Source organism: Urocampus carinirostris, chromosome 5 (assembly GCF_059441175.1).
Source record: "Urocampus carinirostris isolate Australia breed hairy pipefish chromosome 5, RoL_Ucar_1.0, whole genome shotgun sequence".
Taxonomy (NCBI): domain Eukaryota; kingdom Metazoa; phylum Chordata; class Actinopteri; order Syngnathiformes; family Syngnathidae; genus Urocampus; species Urocampus carinirostris.
In genome coordinates, this window is record NC_142353.1 from 17129719 (window position 1) to 17148060 (window position 18342).

General features: G+C 38.5%; 1 protein-coding gene across 1 annotated transcript in view; it reads right to left on the minus strand.

The window, feature by feature from the left end:
• LOC148365625 (single-stranded DNA-binding protein 2) overlaps window positions 1-18342 on the minus strand; it is a 109303-nt gene that overhangs the window by 34563 nt on the left and 56398 nt on the right. Inside the window, exons 2-4 of the mRNA XM_088336018.1 lie at window positions 11723-11795; window positions 7391-7452; window positions 5230-5314 (exon numbers count right to left, since the gene is read on the minus strand). Coding sequence (XP_088192144.1) covers window positions 5230-5314; window positions 7391-7452; window positions 11723-11795 — 220 coding nt within the window. The remainder of the gene's footprint in view (window positions 1-5229; window positions 5315-7390; window positions 7453-11722; window positions 11796-18342) is intronic.

The following is an 18342-nucleotide window of genomic DNA, read 5'->3' on the forward strand; positions in this document are numbered from 1 at the left end:
CACGGCTCTCCATCCAGGATTTTTTTTTCTTTGTCCGTGGCACAGAGAACTGTGGACTTGTAGTACAGAGAGGAACAATACGCCCAAGCTCCTCAAGCTTCATAGTGAAACAAGCCTCATGTGTATTGGTTAATTTGTCAAGGACCTTTCCAATTTATTTTCTGTCACCACGATGAAAATGCCAGTTGCATCCATATACAGACAGTGTAAATACATGCTTCTTGTGAGCAAAGTAAGAGTGAAACTTGTAAAAATGCAAGGCAGCAAGGAAGAAACAATTGTGGTATTTTGTGGATTGTCATGAGGGACCTAAATCAGTCTTCTATTATTTAATGTCAAAAGTTAAATGCGGAACTTACATCTAATTGTGTAATGACATCTGTCTGGCTTCACCCACATTGGATTACTCGCAAACTCTATGTATATGGGGTTGTTCATCTGTCATTGCTCATGTCAACAATTTATTCAGACTGTTCCGAAGATCCAAATACTGAACCCAGTCGGACTATTTCTGCGTGTTTGGTGTCTACAGTACTTTGCTGGCTTGCAATACCTCTCACCCCGGCCATCTTTGACATATAGGTCCTTTAAAACAAGGACTAACAGGCTCAGAGACGTTTTTTCCCTCCGGGCCATCACCACTGCAGACAAGCACACAGGATTTTAAAAACATACATCTTGCCTGAGTGTACAAATATGGGTATTCAAAGCTTATTTATCGACTTATTTGGTAATTTTGTTGCTGCTAAATGCTATTGCACTACTTTTCATTGCACTGAAAAAACGAAAGATAATTACACCAACAACTTGGGCCAGTCTCCAAGTCCAAGCACTACCTTGAAATATGTTTGCCTATTTACCCTGACATTTTCCATCTTAATTTTCTCCTTCAAGTATATATTTGCATCAGCGACAGACTGCTGTCACAATCTTGTTCCACGGACAGACTGAGGAGATAATTTCTTCCTCATGCCATGAGGCTCTTTAACTCCACCCGAGGGAGTAAAAGCCCACATTAAATCACACCTCCACATTGCATATTACCGTATTTTTATTACTGTGTGTATTTTATGTAGCACTATCTAAATACTCTATATCAACACGTTACATTGGGTATTTATGTATTATATTCCTTTTACTTTATTATTGTTTTATTTTAAACACAGGGATACTGCTGGAAGTGTGAATTTCCCTACGGGGATGAATAAGGTATCTATCTATCTATCTATCTATCTATCTATCTATCTATCTATCTATCTATCTATCTATCTATCTATCTATCTATCTATCTATCTATCTATCTATCTATCTATCTATCTATCTATCTATCTATATTATGTGTTTATACAGGACTGCCATGTCTAATCTTGTTACAAACAACGTTCACGTTGTAATTAATGACAATAAACGGAGTTCCATTCTATTCAATTCTATTCAATTCTATTCAATTCTATTCAATTCTATTCAATTCTTTTCAATTCTATTCAATTCTATTCAATTCACGCAATTCTATTTGATTCTATTGTATTCTATTCTATTCCATTCTAACGTACTCGAATTTTTAATATGAGTCAAACTATTTGCAACTATAATTATCTCTAAGTCCCCATCTGAAGATAGTGTTTGAAAATAACTTGTTTTGATGACATCCAATCCAACTGGAAATGGAATCCACTCATTTACAATTGAGAACACAATTTACAAAGCACTTAGCAGAACAGCAAACGACAAATCTGACGCCTGAGAAACCTTTTCTGAAGTTTGAAATCAATAACGTTGCATCTTGCTTCACAGGGTTTCACTGGTTGCTCTTTCAACCGGAGGAAGGGCGTCATTAGTACAGTAAATTCCCAAAGGCAGCCATGATACAATTGAAATTTAAACTGAAAGACTTATTCAAAATGCTAAAAAAGAACAGATCAGAGGGATATGCGCTAAACATTCTGGCAATATCAATTAGGAATTCTCTCTAATTAGTACCCACAGGTAATGACGTTCACAAGAAGTGATTAAAATCACCATCGTTGTCAACGTAAAGAACTACAGAAGAGCAGTGATCAGAAAATAAATTAAATGATAACTTTGATAGTTTTCTTGAAACCTTTACCCCAATCTTCCTCGCACTTGTAATTGAGCAACAGATAGAGCATCGCAGTAGTACCTGTGATTGGATCTCCGAGCAGTTGGAAGTGAAGGTGTTGATTGAAAGTGACCCCAGTTTAATTACAATTGGTCTAATTGTTCCTTTCTGATGACATCCCTGCAGGCAAATGTAAAATCTAAAACAGAGATGATTCTGACAGCAGGGATTTGGAATAACCGTGTTTTCCTGACTATTAGGCGCAATTAAAAAGCCAAAAATGGCCATAAATTCAAAAGTGTTCTTCATAACCCAGCGTCATATACTGCAAAATTTGGTGAATACAATTGCAAAGCCATAGAGCATTTATACATGTGCATTACTACACGAGGTTTTACGGTAAACTACCTAATGTGTGTAACGATCGATAGAATAACATCGCTGACCAAATTCACAAAACATTGTATACAATCGTACCCGAGTGGAGGCAGTGGGAGAGCTGACACTTAACCACCAGTTATACAGAGGACCTATGAAAAAACATTCGATTTTATCTCATTATTACATTAATTTTTCGCAAAGCGCCAGAAACAAATGTTAGTGATAGGAGGAAACAGAAACAGAACGTCGTCCTGAAAAAAATAAACGCAAAATCCAATTCATCATCAGATAGTCAAGTGATGTCTTTTTGTACAGCCCTTTATCACAGGGAGTCTCAAAAGGCTGCACATACCACATACTATTGCAAACTACAGACTACACCATCCCCTGATCTAAAACCTAGACCAATGAGTTGTTTCGTTCATCATGTTTTTCGTTAACAGGACAACTTTCTGTCTAGTGGTTAGGTCTCGGCGCTCGCACTGCTGCTAAATGATTCCCATTTAATACGATGCTGTTCTACTTTGGTCAGCTACATTTTCCTTTGATGAATTATTGCACTAATATATACCACAAGTGTATAAAATATGTAATGGGTATACACCTGTACCTCTTACTATAGTTTTAATTCCATGTGCATTATAGTCCAGACTACCTTTTATGTGACAAAATATTATTTTTTGGGGTGAGCCTTATGATTTGGTGAACTCTATAGTGATGAAATTATGGTACTCAACAGCAATCTACATTCTTTTCAAAAGGTTTTCTCTCTTTCTCTCATTCTATCCATCCTTGAAGCGCCTCAGTATCTGAAAACGGAGGTCACGTTGCCCTCCGGCTTTCGTCCCTGCGGCGGCGGAATGACATCATTGCGCAGCAGCCTAGTCCTTGGAGTGACTATTCATCACCCTAATCATCACCAGCATCACCTGCCCGCATGTACGTAATTGCACCAGTCCAGACCCTGCAACGCCTCCGCAGGATGGCGAGAAGAAGAAGGAAGGAAGGATAACGGGAAGTGGAGAGTTGGAAGAACATGCTGGGGTAGGCAGAAAGGCCTGACCTGTGCACTTGCTGCGATACATCTCAATAAAGCCCAATCCGAAAAAAATGTGATGACTCAGATTAGAGGATACTCGGAAAGAACAGGACACAGAGGACCATAACACAATTCCGCTTTAAGAACTAACGGACTACAACCAAAATTCTTGCTGACCTGAGTTTCATTTGATAAACCGTAACTAGTTCCAGCAGAAATTTGTTGTAAAAGGTGCTATTCTTTTAGTTTTGAGCTGTTTTGCGTATTGTAACCTGTATGCTAAAAGTGTCAAAAACGCCCTCACCATGAGCTTAAAAAGCTTAAACGCAACCATGTAAGAATGCATTTCTCTCCTAATCCATATGGGCTAGAACAAAAATAATTGCTGTCCCGCCATGCGTTCAATGTGCTGGAGCTATTTCCAGCAGGCATTTGTTCGAAAAGGTTTTATATTGCTTTTAGTTTTGAGCTATTTTGAATCAATTGACCCAGACGCCAAAACTATCAAAGATGCCCTCACAATGAACTGAAAAAGCTAAAACGCAATAGTGAAACAATGTATTTTTCTCCAAACCATAAAGACTGGAATCAAAATTATTGCTGTCCTATGTTACATTTATTTGCCTAAAGATACTTCCAGCAGAAATGCGTTGGAATAAAACTTTTACATTTTGTGCAGTTTTGCATAGTGTAACCTCAAAGAGAAAACTGTCAGAAATGCCTCGAACATGAGCTCAAAAAGCTCAGATGCAATCCGATTAGAACGCATTTGTCTCCCAAACCGTAAGAGTGAGAATAAAAATTCTTGCTTCCCTGTGATGCATTTAATGTCCTTATTCTAATACCAGCAGAAAATTGTTTATCTATAGCTGTTTTTTTATTGTGTGATCAGTAAAAAAAAAAGACATGTGCCTTGGACGCAAGTTCTTGAAGTTCTACAAAGGCGTTCCTAACAATAACTTTTTGTACGGGTCATTCGTCTAGATGAGTGAAACTCAACTGGTAGGTCGTTTTCAGTGGTTTCGGGCCTTCGCCTTAGCAATTACACTTCTTAACAGTAGATGGCGATATTGCCTTGCAAATACGAGTTGACACCCGCTATTTAACACCACAAAAAAGTTTGTGTACACTTATCGAGTACGTCCAAACGCAGTCACAACGGACATTTCTCAAGTATGGATTCTATTATTTTGAAGACAAAGCTACTAATGTCAAGCATTTTGTATTTTATCCATTATGCAGATATTTAAGCATTAAGGGGACAGTTTGTATTTTTTGACCTCTAGATGTCTTTGTATTGTATAGTGCAACCAAAAACATGTTCCTCACAGTACAGGGAAGAATAACAACCAATGATACTCAAAATGACCAAATTTTGGAGGTACACTTAGCAGCAAGATGTCAAACAATTATGTCAGCTCCCTTTAGGTGAGCCTCAAGGTATGTAAATATTTGTCAATGTCCGAGTATTTAAAAAAATGCATGTCGATAAGTTAGTTCATTCATTTTTATCTTCATTTTTTAAATCAGCTTTTAAAAACAAAAAACCCCACACTCTTTTAACACTAGGAGGTGCTAAATTATACACAATGTCCCTTTAAGCAAAATGGCGTGCATGCACCACTTATTAGAGTACATACACATTGGAGGCAGACCAAGTACATCCAGAAATGATGGTATTTCTCTGACAACCAAGCAAAATAAAAATATTGTGCGTTTGTGAACTCACGTAGTCATGGAAGGCCTTGGCCTCACTGGAGTGCTCACATGTGTCTCTTCTCTCCGGGGCTGCACAGTACAGGTCCCAGAAAACACTGCAACAAGTAAAACATTACACTGCTGCTTCATTTTCAGTTAGATTGATACAGCGTTGTACTTCTTTAGTGATTTTGTGACTATAAGGTGCACCTCATAAGCCAAAATTGGCAAGAAATATAAAAACACGCCTCATAACTCGGTGGGTGCGCAAAATCAGTGGCTAAGATTGTAAATGCGTACAGTATCTATAAGTGTGCGTTACTACACGAGGTTTTGCGCTATACTACAGTATTTGTGCAATGATTGACCACTGAAAAACATCACTGACCATAGTTGCAAAGTATTCTATGCAAAAGGGATGGAATCGGGGTCGCGGCGTTGAGCGCGTCAACACTTAACCACCAGCAATAGTGAAGACATAAGAAAAGACACATGATTTTGTCATTATCACACTATTTTTACACAGTGCCAGAAATGATTGTTACAGAATGGAGAAAACTCAAAGTCAGATACACCAAAGAGTTGATTCTCTCGTTGTCGTTTTTTGCTTTATTTATATCTTTCAGGACGACTTTCTGTTTTCTCCATTTTCTAAAATATCAGAATGCACTGTGCAAATCAGTTTTTCTGGCACTGTGAGAAAAATAATCCAATAGTGAGACGATCTAATGCCTTATCGTATGTTATCTGTGTCACTGGTGGGTTAGTGGTTAGGGTTTGGCATTCTCCCAACCATGGCCCTGATTCGATTCCCATTGCATTCAATGCAATTTTGCTCAGCGATATTTTTCGAAAGATTAATCATTGCACTTATACATACCAAAAGTGTATAAAATGCGGAACAATGATAACAAAATACATACGTTATCTTTTACATCAGTTTTAATTACGTGCGTCTTATATTCCAGTGTGCCTTATATATAAAAAACACTATTTTTGGGGGTGTACCTTATAATCCGGTGGACCTTATAGTGTGGAAAATACAGCATATCTTTCATGTATAGATCTAAATTCATAAACAAAACAATGAGGTGAATAAATATGTTGGTGATGATGGTAAAACTAAACAAAAATTAAATAAATGGAGATACAATCACTTAGAGATAACTTGATAATAACACAAAACAGACATGTACTGCCCATCTAATCGTTAGGGCAGACAAGTGGGAGCTTTGATTCTGGAGGCATCTGGTTCAAGCTCCCACGTTTTGTCTTTTAAATGTACAGATCAGGACACTTAGCAATGGGTGGTCTTGCTGGCTGGGGGCGGCCCCTCCCAAGTAGCAAGTTCAAAGATGCTTTGTGTGATGGACAAGTGACACCATGAAATACTCAGTTGTCACTATGAGAAATGCAAGCAATGATAATTATTGATATTATAATGTTAATATATAGTGTGCTGAAAATGTATGGAGACAGCAATGATGATGATGATTATGATTATGAAGTGACTGTGCATCTATAGATGAGAAAGGACTGAATAGGGGGTAGGACCTAGTATACATGTCTTCTACTCACTTGCCCTTTCATTCTATCTTTTCCTACCTTCTTCTTGTTCTACTTTGGGTATTGCTCGAAAAGTAATAGAAAAAATATGGTTGTTTATTATTGTAATCATTATTATTATCATTATTATCATCATCATTATCATCATAATCATTATTATTATTATTTCTCTATTGTCTTGAATAAATGGATGAATGAATGAATGAAGACTTTTATTTCGAACATTAAAATAAAAACAGGACAAAAACAATGAGTCAACAACAAAATAATGTCACATAACATGTTCGAAAAGGGGTAGTCAGAAGCAGATGATGTTTTATAATATGAACTTATGTATATATGCATATTTGGGAGGCGTTTGTCATAAGTAATTACACAGGAATTCTAGCTGTGAGACAAAATTATTAAAGAAGTTGAAAGGGTAGGATTAAATAAGCAAGTGTTTCTTCCTATTCCTTTTCAGATAAGTTACGTTAACATTGTTATGTTTTTTTGACTTGTTGTTTTGTTTTTGTTTTTCTCATGTTCCAAATCAAGTTTCATTTATTGATTTCATTCATTGATTCATTTATCCATTCATGTACTGAAACACGACCTGAGGTGATATGCTCAAGACATTAACTCACCACCACCAAGAGTGGAGAAACCCCGGCGGTTCTCCTAACGTGATGTTCTTTTCCCATCGAATCTATAAAAAAAATAGGTGATAAAACGAGTTGCTTTAGCTGAACAATTGAAAACAAAACAAGCAAGCGGACACATTGTTTGAGAGAGACAGCCAAAGATCTTAAGTTGATAGGTCAAGTCTTTGTCTGCCATTTCGTTATATTCACAACAACAGTTTGTGTTGGGGTGAGATGGGGTAATAGGTCTGAGAAGCGCATTTAAACACTCAACCACATATTTCATTATTCACATCATTTTTTTTTCATCCAACTACTTAATCGTGATAGTTTCAAAAGAAATTAGTGTTTTTATAACCATCACCAAGAAACAAAAGTAAACATCAGGCATGCACTTTCACGTTTGTCCCTAATCACTCGACTCATTTCTTACTAATTTAAAATTGTTACCGCCCACGCGCAGAGCGAGGGTGATGATAATGTTTTTGTACTGGATCTGAATAAGTATACCGGTATTTATCTGTTTGATTGTCGGTTTGTGTGTCCGTCGACCAAAGAAAAGGAGAAGGAGTTTACCAAAATGTTTCACAGGCAGTCAGGAAGGTTACTCTAGATGTGAAAAATGTCCAAAAGGCTGACTGCACTTTTAGTTTTGTTGACACAGCATTTTCTACACTCTCCCAGACCAGAAAGACATTATACAACATTATGATACACAGGCAGTAAAGTAGGTTAGCCCTGATGTGAAAACTACCCCAACATTTTTTTGTCTGTTTTGGTTTTGTTGTGTCAGCAGCTTTCCCAGAAAGACATTCTAGTATGGACTGAGTCTTACTCATTTGGTTTTCCAACCTGCCAAAATTAGAATTACCACCAAAAATTGGTTTTGCGTATCAACACATTTATGTCACCGCATCAAGTCTGCACAAATCTCGATACTGTATCTCTGAACTTTCTGATCTGGTTCACAATCCTGAAGCAAAGAAAATAAGAATTAAGACACTGTTTTTTCTAGTGTGTACTAGTGTGCTGTGAGACTTTGTCAACCGTGTCGCAGAAAACTGCCCATTTTTTCAGTTTTTGCTCATGTTGGGTCAAATAAATGCAAATTTCTCAACCAACAAGTATTTGAAAAAAATGCTTGTTTGTATGAGAGTTCATGTATTTTGGCTTATTATTCAAAGCAATATTTTTTTTTTAATTAATGACACTTTTTTACCTCTGGGAGGCACAAAATAATTCAAACTGCACTTTTACGTAGTCATCGATAGTAAAAAGATCAGTAGATAAGACAGACAGATAGACAGACAGACAGACAGACAGATTGTCACAGAACAGAACGGACACAGCACTCAATAGGGAGTCACGACATAGATAGATAGATAGATAGATAGATAGATAGATAGAAATTTTATTCATCCCCGCAGGGAAATTCACACTTTCAGCAGTATCCTTGTGTTGAAAAATAAAATAATAAAATAACGATATAGAATACAAAAATACCCAATATAACGTAGATAAAATTCCTTATGAGCTATTCATAGAGCTCTCAAGGTTGAAGCTTTAACTTTTGAGGTAGCTATTGTGGTGTCGTGTAATACACTCCCCTTCCTGCGGTGTCGCTGTATACTAATGCGCAGCCTTGTACTTGTGCTTGAGAACTACCGAAGAAGAAGTTAAGTAAACACTCTATGAATGTACCGTCCGTGCCTGTCTCTGAATCCGACTACAACCCTACTACATACACAACAGCTATGTGTGCGGTTCAAGCTCTAAACGTAAATTAACTCCCAGGGCTAACATTTCACATACTGTTCCCAGTTATAACTAGTTATTGCTGTTTGTTGTTGTCCAATTAAAATAAAAACATTTTTTTAAAAGACAAATTTGTATATTATTATATGTGTATAAAAGGTAACTGACAAATTAGTGAAGATTTATTAGACCCCGTTTGAAAGTCATTGGGCACGTCGGTAATGTGCGAAGGGATTTCAGGTGCACAAATCACTTGGAAACACAAAGTCCTCCGTGCACAGGCTCAGTGAAGGTCATTGGCTCAGTGAAGGTCATTGACTAACATGACGTCAAGCTTAATGCTGATTTATGTTTGCACGCGGTGCGTTTATAGACACACGCACACAATCGAAGTCTGAATCATCATCACCACTGTCGTCGTCACAATAGTGCTCCGTCTCTAAAAAGCGGAATTGCCTTGATGCTTTGATATGACTAAAAGAACGATTGAGTCATCTGTTTTAACAGAAGCGAGACAGATAACAGGAAAGAGCCAAACGCTGCACTTTGAGTCGGACTGTCTTGACCTCCCTCACGTGTCAGACTGAAACTTTTGAAGGAATGCTTTTGAAACTCAACGGCGAGGAAGGAAGCCTCTCTCTCGCTGGGCATGTTCCGACAGCTCCGGCAGAGACGGCATTAAGACACACATCTGTAATTTTGCTGTAACCGTAATTTCGGTTTGATCTTCTCTTAGTCAGGTGTACGAATGTGCGTGGAAAGAAATGATGGATTCCCTGGTTGTGTCTGTGTTTACACTCTTAGCTCATGCAATCTCACAACTGACGCCACGTTATCTTTTCATCCGCGATGGGCGTAGAGCACTTCAATGGTGTGCGAATAAGGTTCAAACAACGTGAATTAGTGCCGGTGGAAGATGTAACTTTTTTTCCCGCCGTTTTTTTCTTTGTTCCTTAAGCAGGAGCCTCTTTCCACTGTCCTCCTAGATCACAGGTGCTAAACAGGCGGCCTGCGGGCCAAATCAGGCCCACCAATGGTTTAAATACGGCCCGCAAGACAACATTGAGAGAAGCGCAAGAGAAAAATGAGCTGTAGTTTTAAATATTTCCACCGGATGTCACCAAAGCCAGTTTACACTTGCAAAACAATTGTGGTAGTATTTCTCCATTTCTCTCTGACTCACTTCTTTTTTATTTATTTCTCCCTTTTTCTTTCTCGTGTTCACTCTCTCTTTTTCTCTTTTCTATATTTCTCTCTCACTCTCTAACTCTTTCTTTTTATCTGTCTTGATCTCTTTCTATTTTCTCTCTCTAATTTACTCTTTAATTCTCTCTTTCTCACCCTCTTTCTTTCCCTTTTTCGACCTATCTTTCTCTCTCTCTCTCTCATCTCACTTTGTCTCTTTTTCTCCTGCTGACTCTTTTTCTTTCTCTTACTCTTTTTGTCTTTCTCTTTTTTCACTTTCTTTTTCTCTCTATATTCATTTCCCCCTTCTTCTCCATTCATATCTCTATTCTGCTCTCTCTTTTTCTCTCACTGTTACTCTGTCTCCCTTGTCCTCCCTATCTGTTTATCGCTCTCTCTTTCCCTCCCTCTCTTTCTCTGTCTTTTTCTCCCTCTATCTTTCTCTTAAACTTACTAGTCCGGCCCCCGTGAGATTTTTTTTATAGCATTTGTGGCCCCCAGCTAAAACGAGTTTGACACACCTGTCCTAGATGAAAAAATACCATTATTTAGCCTGAGCTACCGAAATCTACTGACCTCCTTTTCACCTCATCACCTATTTACCTCAGCTGCATTACAGCAAGGACGCGCTTGCATCCGGGGAAGAGTAATAGAGGTTGTGATAAGGACGCAAGTATAAAAGGAGGGAATGAGTTTTATAGATATGGATATCATGCCATGGGAAAAAAGGCAGTTCCGAAATAGTTTTTTTTCTGCCTTGCTCCAATTCAGCAAATAAAGAATCACAACACAGCACCCATTTACTCACAGCAGATAGACTATGTATAATAGAAAAAAAGGATAATTTGTTTCATTTAGAAAATACCGCAAACTATTATTTCAGCATCTTTCTTACTTCTTTCTCCACTTGCAGTCATTTTAGTGTCGCTTATCATACAAAGCAGAGTCGGATTACACAGACTTTAGCTTTTCAACAGATCGTTTTACTCTAATGGAAACTGTCACAATTTAGTTTAATTTGCAACAAAGATCCTATCGTCTTCCTATACTGTATGTACTTCCCTGACATATCTCAAAACTCTCACTTTCAGAGCGAGGAACGCAGAGCAGAACTGTGTAGATCTCTTTCATCAATGGAACTCAATCCTATCCCCAAATACCCTTTTACTTTGAATATATGTGGCCTAAAAACTCTTGATTAATACTATGAAAATATTAGCAATCTAGAAAGATGTTGTATCAGTGACTGAAATGAGCAAGACGAGATTGGTCTATGTATTTATATATTTATAATTCTTATTCCTGTACAAAAATGTTGATACACAATTTGACACAATTGACAAACTCACAGGGAAACAAATATACATTGACAGGTATGCAATCTTAATGACTTACCTCTGACAGGAAAGTCTGTGCTGACTTCTGGGCTCCTACATGTAGCAGGTATTCGTACACATACAACGCTAACCTGCACAAAAACACAAGCGCGACCACGTGAGTAAATTAGAAGGATACTTAAATCTATTTATTCATTGCAATATTTGGAAATGCTTCGACATGTCTTGTTAACATTGTGTGTGAGGATATGTTAAGTGTTACGGTTGCTATGGCGCCCAATTCACCCCGCCTGTGTGGCGCCAGCTGCGGCTCGTTGACAGATTGGCTTTCCGTCTATTTAAGATCAGTGCTCTCACTCTTCCTTTGTCAGTCCGTCAATGAACCTCTGCCCTGCAAGACATGGGTTTTGACTTGGTCCTGTGTCCTGTTGTTATTTCCCGTCCGGTATTGTTCCCATTTATTATGTCCTGTTTAATATCGGTTTCCAGTTTCGTTCCCGTCTAGTTTGTCCTGTTTAATTTCGCTATCCTGTTTTTATATCAATCCTGTCTGTCCCGTCCTGTCCGGTATCCACCCCATCGGTTCGATATCTGCTCAGGCAATTGGTATCGATCTCGTCGGCCTTTTGCTTCCTATCATTGCACGCCAGACTGCTGCTTAATGTGCATGACTCCCCATTTCCCGTAAATTAAAAGGCTTGTGTGAGAAATGTCACGCATTTGGGTCCTGATCCTGTTCCGGTTCTTGATATTAACTGACAAAAGCAACCCTATATTATCTGTTGCAGAATTTTGATGTCCACAGAAAATTACACGATAGATGTGTAACAACCAATCAAAACAGCTGTGATGTAATTTCAGTTGGTACCAAGCAACAAAATGGCTACCGTATTTAGGTAAAATTTTGGAATTTGGCACTTTACTCAGTCCCATTCCACATTGAATGGGATTATAAGTGATGTACAAGGCTCTATGCATACTGGAATGTAAACATTATACTGGGATTCACTTCTAAAATTAGGTATGTGACAATGTTCCACAAATGCGTGGGTTTGTTTCACTGTTAGAATTATTTTTTTCCTGTGTGCACAAAATCATATTGTTGTAGACTTTTTATAAAGCAGACTAACCCATCTACAGCGCCTGAATAATCTTGGAAAAACAACAACTTTGGCTTTCCATTTTTTGAGAATACACCAAATTTTCAGCACAGAACATGTTTTGGCCCAAAATAACCGAAAAGTACAAAAGAGCGGTTTTATGATGAGGTCACGTCAAAAGTGAGGTGAGCTGTGCAAAGCTGGCTTTCACTCGGGGGAGAATTTGCGCACAACGTGGCTCCTTATTCTTCATTTCGCACACAAGAAGAAAGGAGATGCCAAGCTTTTACCAACAACATATTCTCAAACATCCGTCCCTTTGCTTTGGTAACTACTAGCCGAACTTTAGATGTTTATATGCCAACACCACAAAGCTAGTCACCTTCAGTTCAGCAGTTTAAATTGGTAAACCTTATCTCCAAAGAAATTTGAGTTTGATATTTCTGATTGAGGGCAGCACGGCGGCGCAGTGGTTAGAGCTTGTGCGGCACAGTTCATGTCATGGGAACCTGTCGTGGGTTCAAATCCAGCTCCGGACTTCCTGTGCGGAGTTTGTATGTTCTCCCCGTGCTTGCGTGGGTTTCCTCCGGGCACTCCGGTTTCCTCCCACGTTCCAAAAACATGCATTTCAGGTGGATTGGCTGGTCCGAATTGTCCCTAGGTGTGAATGAGCGAATGAGTTGTCTGTCCCTGTGTGCCCTGCGATTGGCTGGCAACCAGTTCAGGGTGTCCCCTGCCCACTGCCCGATGATAGCTGGGATGGGCTCCAGTCCCCCCGCGACCCTACTGAGGATAAGCGGTGCAGCTGATGAGATGAGATGAGATTTCTGATTGAGATAATGAAAAAATTAAAAGTACAGTATGGCAGTGACAATAAACATGTGCTTTACCTGTACAATCCCTTAAGGTTATACACATAATTTCTAATACAGATGCTCCCCGATTTATGAACATTCGACTGACGGATTCTGGCAGATGTGATGTTTCTTTTCCAGGATGTCAAAAAATATACAGACATTACTTTAAGTTAGATTTTGTATTGTGTGCACCTTTTCCGAGTAGAGGACAGTACTGTAGTACTTCTTTCAACCGTGTGGCGCTGTGAGAGGTCACCCAACATCCACACCGAAGAAGAAATCCGGCTTCTACTTCCTGGTTCGTGTGTAATCATAAAAACGTGTACTGTATCGGTAGCACGCCAAGAACTTTGATGTTTTTATTGTTTAATATCTCGTGCATCGATTCAATATGGTTGGTGTAAAGTGTAAGGAAGAGGCGAGCTGTTTCTTTTGAAACTAAAGTGGAATAAGAAAACTTGATGCGGTTGAGAATATGGTCCAAACGCTTTTTTTCTGCCACTTTTTACCACGGGGGAGGACCTCTTGAAGCGCATCTTACAAAAGTAAGTAAAACCTCACTTTACTTATCTATATAGAGCATATTATTTTATTAAATGTTTATTTTTGAGTATAAAAAGGTTACTTATACAAGCCTTAAACATACTTATATAAACCATAAACATTCAAAATATAGCACCGAAGCAACTTACAAGTTCAACTTACGAACGATTGTCCGAACCTAACTTGTTCGTAGGTTGGGGAGCGTCTGTACACAGATTTTAAATATAAATGTTTTCACACTAAAAGTTACTTCATGACTGTGTATTTCCTTTATCTATACATGGACTTCTTTAATAGGTGGTAGAGAAGTGCTAAATGTAGTTTCAATTGGCTCTTAAATGGAGGTAAAAATAAATTCCCCTGGCAGTCTCCCTGTCTTGATGATGGACTATGCCACTTTGAGCTATGCACACAAGTGTCTCTCCTCCTATGTCCCTCTCCTGCAATTCCATCCAACTCTGTTGTCAATTTGTTTTCAGATTCCAACTTTCACCCTGCACTCCATTTTGTGGTGTTATGTTGTCTTTGACTTTCTGTTGTTTCTCGTGATTTTACAGATGTTTCGGCAAAAAGACAAAAATGTGGATGGGGAATATGTAAATGGAACAAAGGTGAAAAAAGCTCGACAAAACGTCCAATGCTTTTCCAATAGAACAAGAGTGGCGTACAAGTTTGACACAATGAGCCACACCACGCACGGACCTTCCATGACAGTCACACACAAACACACACAATTAAAAACATGTTATTTCCCATAACACACTCATCTCCTTACAATACAACAAGTATTGTTCGTGTGTTGATTTCAAGGAAATTGTCCACCCTCAATACACAAAAAACCCTAAAACCTAACATGAAACAAGGCAAAGAGCCACAGTGTATAGAAAATATGATGAGGCAAAGACCCACATTCTAATTGGCCAAGATCCGCATGCGGCTCTAGAGCCACGTGTTCGCCACCCCTAAAATAGAACATGAATAAAATAAAATAAATGACCATACCACTTTAAATGCAAAGGCTGATGTGGTTAACCATTATTTCTTTACTAAACGGACACTCCATAACATTGACAAATATAATATCACCCAGAGTGACTCAGTCAAAAATTTAGGTGTCATATTTGACCGCGATCTGTCCTTTCAAACACACTTTAAGAATATTACTACAACAGGTTTTTTCCATCTTCGCAACATTGCTAAAATTCGCCCTATGCTGTCTCAGTCGGATGCGGAGATTATAATTTATGCGTTTGTTACCTTCTGTCTCGATAACTGTAATGCACCACTCTCCGGTCTCCCGAAGTCCAAAATTAAGAGCCTTCAGCTGGTACAAAATGCTGCAGCGAGGCTTTTAACTCAGACAAGAAAGTTTGATCACATTACCCCGAGTTTAGCTAACCTGCATTGGCTCACTGTTAGCTTAAGATGGGATTTTAAGGTTCTGTTGGGAGTATACAAAATCATGCATGGACTTGCTCCCTCATATCTTTTGGATTTAATTTCGCCCTATGTTCCGGTCCGGAGCCTTCGCTCTGAAAACGCTGGTCTACTAGTGATCCCAAGAGCCAAGAAGAGATCCGCAGGTTGGAGAGCATTCTCGATTCGGGCCCCGGTGCTGTGGAATGCTCTTCCCCCTGAGATGCGATCTGCAACCTCAGTAGAAAATATTCAAATCTAAGCTTAAAACACACCTCTATCCTATAGCATATGAATAACCTATATTTTATGTTGACAATATCTGTGTCTTATTTGCCCTTATGTAGGTTTTAGATCAGGGAATGGTGTCATAATAGTGTGTGGTTTGCAATAATCTGTGGTCTGTGCAGCCCTTTGATACTCTATGTGATTAAGGGCGTCTCAAATAAACCTGACTTGACATGACTTGACTTGACTTAAACCTTAATCATTAAATTGTCTTGATTAAATAGAGCACTGATCTACCAACGATAGCAATGTCATCCATGGGGAAATCTTGCTCAATCCGCTCAAAATTCACCTGAGGGAACTTTGTTTAACAGGGATGCCACTCAGGTATGTGCTTATTTACACTTCTCCTTATTAGCTGAAAAAATATGTTTTCTGTTTTTCATTGTGTATTCAGTGGTTACCACATTCTCCGATTATGCGAAAGGTCTCCGGTTTGAGACCGGGTAGAAACATGTGTTGGCCTGGAGACCCATTGGGCTGTACTTGCCCAAGACACACTACAGGAAATGGCGCCCCTACAACCCTAGTGGTTTAGTGGTATACCCACGCACCCACCATTCCACACAAAAAATGTAACTTGTTAACCTAACAATGACACTTAAGGCCAGTAAATGAAATAAAATGAAGATCAATAGAAGTTACATAACAACGACTAAATGAATGAAGAAGTTATAACCAAATCAATTCAACAGTAAGGAAATAATATGGGGCGGCACGGCAGTTGGGTGGTTAGCGCACAGCGCCGCGGTGCGGAGGTTCAGGGTTCAAGTCCAACTATCGCAACCTCCCCATGTGGAGTTTGCATGTTTTCCGGGCACTCCGGTTTCCTCCCACATTCCAAAAACATGCATGTAACTAGTATGTCTCTGTGCGCCCTGCTGGCTAGCAACGGGTTTAGGGTGTCTCCTGCCCACTGCCCAAAGACGGCTGGGTTGGGCTCCAGGACCCCCGCTGCCCTACTGAGAATAAGCGGTGCATATAATTGATGGATGGATGGAAATAATACAGGCAGTGACATATATATTTTTCAACAGAATATAATAAAACTATATCCAATACATAATAGTTACATTCAGACACTTCTGTTTTAAGGTACCATACGTCTACCCTTGAGCTACAAAATACTAGTACAATAAAGTCTTACGTTGACACATTAAGTAGTGCTTGGACAGATAAGAAGCATTACTTACAAGCTAACAACCAGCATATACTTAATCCTAATGTATAAAATAATTCATTGAAAAATACAGTACAACGTTCATTTTGCTGTTATATGAAAAAAATGCAGTTAAAAATATTCTAAGAATACTTTTTAAATGCATAGAATGTCTCTCAAATTAAAAGAAATGTCCTACTTCTTGCAGATATTTTTCTTAATGATAAATATCCTCCTTCTCAAATTTAATATATAATACATGTGTGCAATACTTATAAAATTCTTTATAATATAATCTGTAATTTTCCAGCAAAACATGTCAAGTTTTAACTTTAGTAGACACTCAAAATAATGCGAGAAGACATCATGGATTTTTGAACTTGCTTGGACAACCAGAAAAGGCTCTTTCAGATAAGAGAATACCTTCCTATCCTAAAGCCCTTTCTGGGCCCCATCTTTTTATTAAATTTTCATGGTAATGAAAAACAGATCAGACCTAAAAAGTGTGTTTATCAAAGAACAGCAACATGTTATTAAAAACATAAATAATTTAACAAAACCTATAGTAAATTTAAACGAGAAACTTACAAAAGAGTTTAAATGACTAGAATTTTCACTGATTTTATGGAATTTGAATATTCAATTTGAAGGGACACTGTATACTACTTGAGCAGTAAATATTACTATATTGTTTAGTGCAACCAAAAATGAATGCTACACAGCACAAGGAAGAATACAAAATAAAAAGTGACCAAACTGTATCATTTTTCTTGATCTTTTTTTTTTTGGCCATTCCTTTACAAGGTTTTGGTTTTTCGGGGCTATCTGTAGCAGCAAGATCAGAGACAGCTATGTCCACTTTCCTAGAGAGCCTAATGTTATGTAATACAAAATTCTCTACCTATGAATACTTGAAAAAAATGCCCGTTTATATGATATTTTTTTTCTTTATTTATTCAAGTATTTATGTTATTTTTCTTAATGAACAAAATTTTAAAAGACATTTAAGATATTAGAGCCCGAACAGACGGTGGACCCAAACGCGTAACGTTTTCACACCAAGCTTTATTTTACGGAAACGGGGCAGTCATGCGCAGGAACACAAACGGCAGCAATTCGGCGATCGCTGGGCAGAAGAATTGAGACAGAGAAGTCAGGCACGGGAAAACAGGAAGCCAGAGGCAGACGAGATTGAAACCGGACAGGACGGACCGGATCGATACCAGATACAGGATACAAGAGCAGATAACGGAGAGGACGGGACAGATAGGATCAATACCTGAAACTGGATGCACGAGTAAGATACTGGACAGGA